Source organism: Nematolebias whitei, chromosome 10 (assembly GCF_014905685.2).
Source record: "Nematolebias whitei isolate Nwh7 chromosome 10, NemWhi1, whole genome shotgun sequence".
NCBI classification, from domain to species: domain Eukaryota; kingdom Metazoa; phylum Chordata; class Actinopteri; order Cyprinodontiformes; family Rivulidae; genus Nematolebias; species Nematolebias whitei.
The window spans coordinates 9,370,049-9,380,854 of record NC_056507.1 but is presented as its reverse complement, the minus strand read 5'-3'; the positions used below and the strand labels follow the sequence as shown (position 1 = coordinate 9,380,854).

The 10,806-nt window shown below is 42.6% G+C and overlaps 1 protein-coding gene across 1 annotated transcript in view; it reads right to left on the bottom strand.

The window, feature by feature from the left end:
- Positions 1-10,337: 10,337 nt before the first annotated feature.
- Positions 10,338-10,806, bottom strand: part of si:ch211-59o9.10 (uncharacterized protein LOC561841 homolog) — a 6,935-nt gene continuing 6,466 nt past the window's right edge. The window contains exon 11 of the mRNA XM_037682622.1: positions 10,338-10,418. Within this exon, the coding sequence (XP_037538550.1) occupies positions 10,347-10,418 (72 nt within the window). The 3' untranslated portion in view covers positions 10,338-10,346. The remainder of the gene's footprint in view (positions 10,419-10,806) is intronic.

The window sequence follows — 10,806 nt, the reverse complement described above, 5'->3', positions numbered from 1 at the left end:
GCCTGTTTCACATATTTATTGTTGCTGCAGATTGGAAGATGCTCCATTGTGATAAAATTGTGGTTCAGCGCATCTGCAGGAAGAATTCGGTCTGCAGGATTCACAGCTAGCATCTTTGTCAGAAGGTCTATAAATTCTTTAATGTCTCGAGGTTCAAGTGGATCGTTGATACAGAGTCCCATTTCTAGCAAATCATCCAAAGAGCTCAAATCGTTACACCAGTCATCATGAATTTTCTGTCCAGAGTCCTTTTCGTATTTCTTTGCGGTTTTAAATTGCCAGATCCTTTCAGAGCCAGTTTTCTTACATGTAAAGAACTCTGACTCGCTGCCCTCTGTCAAGAAGATTGTTATAAGGCTGACCAAAAAGATCTACAATTGATTTCATGATTATGTATTCTGATTCACTATCAAACAAATGCTGACCAAGATAAAGACCACCCAAAGTGCAAGCAAGACTCCACATGTCGACTGCCTCGTTAGCCTGAAATCCCAGAAAGACTTCCGGGGCCCTGTAACATGGATTCTGAATTAAATTGTCCTTTGATAATTTAGACGTTGAAACACAAAGTCCAAAGTCAATCAGCTTAACTCTAAAGGGTGTAAAGCTTTGATTAACTATCATCAAGTTGTCAAGTTTAATGTCAGTTAAGGGTTGATGTCAGAATGTCACATGTCAGAATGGGTCAAGCCAAGGTCTTTCAATGCACTGAGAGTAATTAACATTTGTTTGGTGGTTGCTCTAATCTCAGACACCCTCAGAGTTGTGTCTTTGAGCCATGAAATCAGCTAGATTTTGGTCAAGAAGCTCAAAAATGAAGCAATGACAGTTCTGCCACATAAAAAAGTCAAAACAGTTCATGACGTTGAATTTATCGGCATTACATTTTCGGAGTGTCAAAATTGCTTCATTCTCTTTTTTTAGCCGAATTGCCATTTTCTTCTGCAATGACTTTTAGAGCGACTGCCTGATTTGTACCGGCTTTCCTGCATCTAGCCACTAACCCATATGCTCCCTGTCCAATGATATTTTTCTACATGGTAAACATTTAATTTGTTGCTAATAGTTGCACCTTTTGTTATTTTGTTCAACAGATTTCTTCAAGTAGTGTCCAGTTTGAAAGAACCACTGCTGTCAGTCTGCAAACGGGTCCCAATGTGAGATATTAGAATTAGAGTCAGAACGAAATGAAGAATCTCTGTGCCTTTCTGAAGATTTGGATCTGTAATATTTTACCATCCCCTTTTTTCTTTTTCAAACCATGACTTGAATAAGACACTTTCATTGTCATAAACTGATGGTTTAAAGCATCTTCAGGGCGTATCCTGTCAGCTGGATTAACCTGTAGCATCTTCCCCAGAAAGTCCATAAATGCTTCAGATTCATGAAAATCTTCCATATCCGATATAATGTCTAAGAGATTGTCAAAAGACTCTATTTCATCCAAATTATTGGATATCTCGTGAACAATTTTTCTGGTTGCGTTTATATATTCAGCTGGAGTCTTCAATTTCCAAATGTTCTTGTAAGAAGTAAAATAGCGTCTGACACCACATCCTTTGTCCAAGACATGAATGGCATGCCATTCAACTTTATAATAGCTTTTACATAACTATAGTCACAATCTGGGGGATGTAACGGTTTCCCAGGAAGGACTGAAGCCAGTGTACAAGCTATGCTCCATACGTGAAAATTTTCACTCAAGGGCATGTCAAATAAAACTTCTGGTGGCGTGAAGCCCCAGGTCTGAGGGAGGGCTTTCTCTGATAACCTGGATGTTTTGTAAGCAGCCTCGAAATTAAATAATTTTACATTGGAACGTTGCAAATTTCCATCTGTCGTCATCTGTCATTCCCGGGGTTATGTCTCCATGGGTAAAACCAGAGGATTCCAATGCTTTGGCAGCTGTTAACATCTGGTGGGCAATTTGTCAGATATCAGAAAGTTTAATGGATGCCCACCCACTTCTTCTCCTAAAATCCCACAAACTAATGTCCAGTTTTTCAAAAACTAGGCAAATCCAATTTTTGTATTCGAAGGATTTGAAATACCTGACTAGATTGTCTGCTTCTACACTTCTGAGAACATTAAAGGAGCTGATTTCATCTTCAGCTGTTTGATGGTACTTTTTTCTATAACATTTCAGAGTGTTTTCTGCTCCTGCCTTTTCACACAGGGCGATTTCTCCATAACTTGTGTATTTCAGAATTTCCTTTACAATGTAAACACCTGAATTTACAGAGATGCTAAGATCCACCTTTACATTAAGAGGTGCTGGCACTTCTTGGTGATTTTTCTGAAAAGCCATGGCAAATTTATTTGCACTGGTATAAATCAATGAATGGAAGAAAAATATTTCAATCAGTTTTGCAATACCAAAACACTTTTTTGGGGTTGCAGAGAAACACAAAACAGGTCTTGTCAGAATATATGTGAACTAGAGAATGAGAATTTCACATACAAGACCTATATATAAAACCTCGGGTAGTGACGTCACTCAGCAACGACGTTGTCCTTACCGAGGCATTGGCTGCATAATATTATATATAAACACTAGATCCTGCATTGGCTGCTGGGGCGCAGGAAATACGAACGGATGTTACACCATATTCTGTGATCACCGTATATTGTGACTGTAGGGGGCACTGTTGCATCCATCCATCCATTATCTTTACCCGTTTATTCCATTTTGGGTCACGGGGGTCGCTGGTGCCCATGTCCAGCAATCACTGTGCGAGGGGCGGGGTACACCCTGGACGGGTCGCAAGTCCATCACAGGGCCACATAGAGACAAACGAGACAAACAACCATTCACTCTCTCACTCACACCTAGGGACAATTTAGAGTTACCAATCAGCCTAACATGCATGTTTTTGGTCTGTGGGAGGAAACCGGAGCACCCGGAGAAAACCTACGCATGCACGGAGAGAACATGCAAACTCCACCCAGAAAGGCCCCTAGACCGGGGTTTGAACCAAGGACCTTCTCGCTGAGAGGCAGCAGCTCTACCAGTTGCGCCACCGTGCTGCCCGGTACTGTTGCATCTTTACATCATATTCTTTGACCGTCTATATTTCCATGATTTTTAGTGGTCAGATGTTAATGACTCTCTCCTTCCTCCAAAGAATAAAAAGTAAAATCTGACCACAAATATCATGACTGTTATGGAAATATAGATGGTCACCGTCATGTTATGAAGAACGACTCAGGAGGCTTTTCACCGAGGGAGCTTCACTCCGTCTTTATTAGCTACAGCTCTGAGTCACAGTGTGTTCACGCTTGCTGGAATCCCCTCAAACACCCTTTGCAACTCCCTGGCGACCCCTAGTGGTTATAGAACCAAACTACCATAACTCAGAATAAACAATAGTCTAATCTCACAACATCTCCCCTCTTTTGAAGTTAACCTTAGCAAGATCCCAAACATCTGAAAAGTTAATTCAATATCTTAACACTACAGTTTCTAATGTTCAATTAGGCATTCTTATGCTTCAATTTCAACTATCACATTTCTTGCAAATACAACAAATCTGGATATTCACAGAACAATAACTTTTTCTTTTTTTTTTTTTACAACATAGTTTCCTTTGAAAAGAACTGTACAGAACATCACCGGGGTAGACTGCCCTCAGTCCTGGTAGGGATTATTATGGCCCTCTTAAACACATCAGTCTCTGAATCTAAGGCAATTTTATCTCATGACCTCTGGAAGTGGTTCTCATGGGAGTAGATCGTGGTGAAGAAGACACCAATGAAGAATCTTCTGCTGACTGGTTCATAGATGGTTCAGGTAGTATAGTTACATCGGAAGCTGATGATCTACATTCCTGTTGTGGCTCTATAGACTTGACACCCAGATGTTCTGTGGCGCCTTCAGTCTCAAGAACATCTTGAAGGTGACGTCTGTTGCGACGGGCCACATTTCCGTCAGTCATCTCCACAAGATAGGATCTCGGCTCCTTAGACTTGCCGATGACTTTGGCAGGTTTTGTCCACCCTTTCTCTCCATCCAACTTCCCTCTCATGTTTTGACCAGGGTGAAGTACTGAAAGTGGGCGAGCTGAATGTCTGCGGTCGTAGAAAAACTTGTAAGAGTCTTTCGCTTTAGAGTCTCTTAAGTAGACTTGATCAGGGTTAACTTGACCTGATGTTAGTGCTTTCTCCATTACAGGAACAGTAGTGCAAATTTGTCGCCCAGTCATAAGTTGCGCTGGACTGGCACCTGTTGCTGCTATCGGTGTCGAACGGTAAGTCATAAGCGCTAAACAAGGATCAGGCTGCTTAAGGATGTATTTGGCAGTCTGAACAGCTCTTTCAGCCGCTCCATTCAATTGTGGATAGTGGGGGCTGGAGGTTACGTGAGCAAACCCATATCTCTGCTTGAAGGCTTGGAACTCTGCCAATGTAAACTGGGTCCCATTGTCGCTCACGAGTTCCAGCGGGATACCCCACCTCACGAACATGTGTTTGAGCTTGTTGATAACCTGATTACTGGAAAGGGCTGCGAGGGAAGCAATTTCAATGTCTCTGGAAAAATAATCAACAACAAGATATACCTTCCCCTCCAGCACAAACAGGTCGGCGGCAAGTCTCTGCCAGGGACCATCGGGCAAAGAAGTTGTCACTAGTGGTTCACGTCTCTGTGTAGGTTTATGCTTTCTGCAGAAATCACATGACTTCACTTTGCTTGTGATATGTGTTCCAATCCTTGGCCACCACACTGTCAGCTTATCTTTCTCCTGACACTTGGGGAGGCCTTGGTGACCTTCGTGCAGCTGGTCTAAGACATCATCTCAGAGCACGGTTGGAACAACAATGTGATCATGATAAAGAACCAACCCGTCTGACTCTGATAAGTGACTTCTGACTGCATAGCATCCCTACAATAATGAGCTCTCCGCCGTGTTGTGAGGCCAACAATTTCTGATGACTCTGATAACTTTCTGGAGTTCAGGATCATCCCGTGTGGTCCGGCAGATTTCTTCCAGTTTCGATGACTTGATTGGCTTGCTGGCCACAACAGTGTTGACGTGTGCCTTTTGGGTTTCAGTTTCCGGCACATAACTGTCTTTCAATGGATTTCTGGAGAGTGTGTCGGCAACTACTAGCTGCTTGCCAGGAACATGTTCTGCTGTTACACTGAATCTCATAAGCCACAAGAGTAATCTCTGACATCTTAGTGGAGTTTTGTCCAGATCATAAGAATTGATCAATGGTACTAGTGGCTTGTGATCAGTCTGTAATCGAACATGACCCATCCCTTGGATGTATCGGGCAAAACGTTCACAGGCCCAGGCGGACGCTAGACACTCCTTTTCAATCTGTAAATACCTCTTCTCCGCGTCAGTAAGTGTGCGTGAGCAAAAGGCAACTGGCCGCAACTCTCCATCATGTTCTTGTAGCAGTGCAGCCTCGAGGCCATAACTGCTGGCGTCGGCGCTAACCACTGTCGGCTTATTAGCATTGTAATAACAAAGAGCTGGTGCTGCTACAAGCATTGATTTGGCTTTGTTGAATGCTCTCTCCTGGGGTTCACCCCAAACCCATACAGTCCCTTTCTTCAGCAAGTCAGTCAGCGGATATAACACTGTGGACAGACACGGCAGGAATTTCCCAACATAGTTCACCATTCCTAGCACCTGCCACAGCTGCTCCACGTTTGTAGGACAGGGCATCCTAGCAATAGCCTCCACTTTGCTTCCATCTGGCTTTACACCATCCGCACCAATGACGTGTCCAAAGAATTGCAGTTCAATTTTCCCAAAGTGACACTTGGCCCTGTTCAGCTTGAGACCAGATGCTTTGACCGTCCACAACACCGCGTCCAGACGACGGTCATTCTGCTCCTTAGTAGACCCATAAACCAGGATATTGTCCATCACGACAACAGTTCCTTCTAGATCTACGAGCAGGTTACTCGTCAATCTCTGAAAAATCTCGGGAGGGGATGCAATCCCAAATGGCAGACGTTTGAAGCAAAACCGGCCCATTGGTGTAATGAATGTGGTCAGTCTTTGGCAACTGGGGTCTAATGGAATTTGCCAGTATCCACTTGAAGCATCCAGCATGAAGAAAACCTTAGCTTCAGCTAGCTTGAGCGTTATGTCGTCAAGTGTAGATAGAATATAATGTTCACGCCCCTGTTCAAGCGTTTTAAATCTACACACACTCTGACCTCATCCTTGTTGCGTTTTGGAATGGGCACCATCGGGGCACACCAGTCTGTCAGTTCGGTGACCTCTTCAATGATCCCCAGAGTTAGCATGCACTTTAGCTCTTTCTCCACCTTTGGAAGGAAGGGAAAAGGAACTCTGCGTGGCGTATTGACGCTGTACGGAATTGCTTCCTCTGTCAGCTCAATTTCAACAGGCCCACAATTCAGCAGTCCTATTTCCCTGAACACATCAGTAGACAGCATGTAGTCACTACTGATAGCATTGACCCGTTTGACCAGTCCCATTCTTTTTGCCACTGCTCTGCCTAATAGGTTGCTAACGAACTGTCCTTTAATAATGGTTATCCAGTGCTGATATCCTCGACCTTTGTAGGTAGTGGTACTGAGAAACCTACCAACACATCTGACTTTCCCTCCCAGGCTGTACACTGTTGGTCTGGACTTATTCGGTTTTTGCTGTATATTTTTAAAAGTCGTTTCTGTCATAACAGTAGTTTCTGCACCCGTGTCAATTTTAAAATCCACTGGGCTGCCATTCACCAGTAGCTCAATGTCCCAGTCATTGCCTGAATCTGACTCCTCAATGACATTTGATTGTGTTTTCGCTCTCCACAAGAGTTCACCAATAAAGAACGAATCCTCATCTAAATCCATAACAGTTTCTGTTCTGACTTCTTTTAACATTTTAGTTTTACACATTGCGTCAAAATGTCCCATTTTGTTACATTTTCTGCAGCTTTTGTCTCGAGCTGGACAGTTTTCTCTTTTGTCGTGTATTCCATTGCATCTTTGACATCTCCGTTTAAACTCGCTGTATTTTGGTGCCTGTGGCTGTCGTGACTTATCATAGCTTCTCTTTGTGCTGTTAAACTGTTTCTGTCTCACCTCATTCACCGTAGTTTCCACGCATTCTGTACTTTGTAGCTTCACCTGTTCGCTCTGACGTGCTAGCTGGATCGCTCTCTCCAGAGTCAAGTCCGCCTCTAGTTGGAGCTTCTGAGAAACCTCCTTATCCATTATTCTGATGACAATCCGATCCCGGATCTGCTCGTCCTTCCCTGCGCTGAACTTGCAGTGCTGCGTGAACTCATATAAGCTCCGCACGAAGGCTTCGACCGTCTCACCAGCCCTTTGGCTCCTTTTGTTAAAACAGGCCCGGTCATGGATAATGTTTCTTTTTGGAACAAAGTGTTCGTCAAACTTCTGTATCGTTAGAGCAAATTCATTCTCCAGGTGTGGCATGTCTTCCGTTGCAGCCGGAAACACAAAAGAACCGTAAATAGGTTCAGCATCTCTCCCCATGGAGTACAGGAGCGAATTTACCTGCACTTCACCGCTCTCTCTGTTGAGCTTCGATGCTATTCTGAAGCGAGAAAATCGCTGTTGCCATGTCGGCCACTTCGCAGGCTGTGTACAATCAAACGGCTCTGGCAGTCCAAACTTTGCCATTGTGTTTCCAAAGTAAGCGTAAAGTCCTTAATTCTGACACCATGTCATGTTATGAAGAACGACTCAGGAGGCCTTTCACCAGGGGAGCTTAATTCACTCCGTCTTTATTAGCTACAGCGCCAAGTCACACGCGTGTTCACTCTTGCTCGAATCCCCTCAAACACCCCCTGCAACTCCCTGGCGACCCCTAGTGGTTATAGAACCAAACTACCATAACTCAGAATAAACAATAGTCTAATCTCACAACAGTCACAGAATATGATAGTGCTTATCAGATATTGTGACCACACTGTAACTTATAGAAAAACATTAAATACTTCAGCCAAACTGTTTCTGCTGACTCTCTACTTCCTCTTAGGAATAAAAAGTAACAGCTGACCACTAATATCATGAGTATTATGAAAATATTAACGGTCACAGAATATGATAGCTTTTATCAGATATTGCAAAGTATGGTGTAAAAATGCAACAGCACCCCTACGGTCACAACATACGGTGGTCAAAATATGGTGCAACACCTGTTACCGCCGGCTCTTTGCTCATTAAAACTCTTCAGAATTAAATTTCTTCAAATTAAGTTTGTTCAAACTGTTTTTAACACAACATTGGCAGTATCCTTTTACATTAAGCAGGTTTTTATCAGGGTTCTTTGTCCTGAACAAACAATAAACTAGACACAAAAATGAGTCAGAAGTTGAAGCCAAAATAAAGAGCGCCCCCTTGTGGCTGAATACAGTGAATTTAAACTCAATGAAAACAAGTGGGGTGTTTTCCTAAGATTAAAAATGAGCCACTGGAGTTGATTTCTATTGATTCACATAGTTCTTACCTCGCTGTTATAACATTAAAATCTTAATTTTTCTACTTTTACTCGTCTAGTTATTTGCTGCTTAAAAAGCCCCAAGTAGGTGCACCACATGCTGAAGTAGTGGAGCGCAAAATCATTATCCACGACTTGCACAGAGTTGCACTTTTCCTGTGGGCTATCTTTAACAAACTTGAAATAATGACGCCTGCTGTCAGGTGCACGCTCGGGTCCGCACCCCGCTCTCAGCTGCGGTGGAAGAATGTGCAGCCCCAAGAAATGAGAAGATAAAAAGCTGAAGCGAGGTGCGTGTCCACATCACCACCATGGGAGAACGCAGCGGATGAGCCAGAGAGATGAGGTTACACTGGACATCACTCAAAAGCATGCTATGGCCGATGAGCGAGATTTGCTGGGATTTTGGAAAACTCAAATGTGTACCCAAAACTGGCCAAACTGGTGAGATCTGTGCTCTGCGTCGCAGCAGCGAGTTTTCACTGCGCAGCTGGCCGCACAGACAAGGACTGCGTTCAAATACAGTGGATGCAATATTGTACTTGACATGTAAAACTGTGTTTGTAGAAATAAATTCTTCACAGATTTTTAAATATATTTATAATTTTGTTTTTAGGCAACTGGGGTCTAATTCCAGCTTTATTTTGCAGGTTCATAGCAGAAGAAACGAGGCTGTGGCTGATTATGACAGACCCGGCACAAAGCCAACTTTATATGTTCGCTTTTTATTTTGTTCATGTTTGTGCATTAAAATATTTGTGATCATTTTTATTGTTCTTTTATCACTCCCGTTATTGGATGGATGAGCTGAAAGAACAGCCAGAAACGAACTAGTTTGACTTTTCTTTCAGCCCTCCATCTTTACCCGATGTCTGTTTGTTATAGATATTTTGTTTATTAAAGTATTAAATGAGCATTGTTGTAGAATGTCGGCCTTTTTTCAGTTTATTGTTCATGCACACACCAGTTTTATTCTGTGATGTGGGTGAACGTTAACTCGCTCCGTCATCAGCTGACAGCGTGACTTAATTTTGCACGACTTTATTTAAATTAAAATAGTCTTGTTCTACTTTTCCAAATAATTTTGCTCTAAAAGTATTTTTGTTCATCTGTATCTTGTGTCTTTAGAGTTGATTTTTAGGCTGTTAGATTTGTATGTTAATATACATTTAGTGATTTGTTAATAAAAATCAGTCTTACATCTTCCTTTTGTTACGTTTTTAAAACGATCATGTCAAACTGATTTGCTTACAAAAGCAGTAAAAGCTTAATTTTCAGTTCGGCCCTCTAATTACCGGTAATCCATTCGGGCTGAATTTATTATGCCCGAATGAAACTCTAAATCTCACTAAACCTCCTTCAATCAACAAACTTTTACATTTTCGTAATAAAACCAGAGAAAGAAATTCCTGAGTTTTAATTAAAACTGTAACAAAGCTGGTAATTAACGAGTAGATTTCTATCAAACATTTGGTGTTTAAAATAAATCGATCTGAATCAAAAAGAATAAATTCAGATTGCACGGTCTGAAAACCAGAACAGAAAAAGAACCAGTTTGGACCCAAGTAGTTTGCTGGTTCTGATCCTCCAGGTGTTTAAATCTGATCCAGGCAGAGAGCAGCAGCTCCTCTTCCTCAGACAAGATTAGCCCAAAGGTGGCGGCTACATCAGGAACTGTCGGAGCGGGTCGGTCCAGGACCTGGAGCAGATCTGGACCTGGGAGCTGGAGGCATAGCACCACTGAGGAAGTACCGGGCCCCGAAGAAACAGTTCTACGAGAACAAGTAGAAAAAAATATTTATTTGGTGTAAAACACTTGAGTGAAGTCTATTTGTGTAGAAAGAACACAAAAACAAAAAAAAAGACGCTGAGTCATTCTTCATCAAGCGCTGAGTCGTGCTGTTAGAGGGTCGTAGGGATCAGAGAGGCACCGTCCGACAGGGTGGCTCTGCAGATTGGACAGGTGTTGTTGTCCTGCAGAAACAGGAGAGGGGGGGGGGGGGGGAGTGTTATCTCAGACAACAAAACAGAGACGTTCCACACAGTGAGAGGTCTCACTCTGTACAGAAAATCTGCAGAAACTGCTGAAACAGAAAACATGGAAATAAAAAGTCAACGAGTTTTGAAGCAGCCGAAAAATGTTTCTCCTTAAACAGAACTCTGAACCACAAAGTTTATGAGAACAAACAGTTCAAGAGACTCATTAAAAGAAGGTTAAGGTGAACTACCAACGGTGCAGTCTACTCCGTAGTTCTCCACATACAACGGTGGTTCAGAACTCAGTTCAAACAAACCCGCTTCAGCTGTTTCTGTGAGTAAACTAACTTTCTTCAACTGTTTATGTGGGTAAACTAACCTTCAG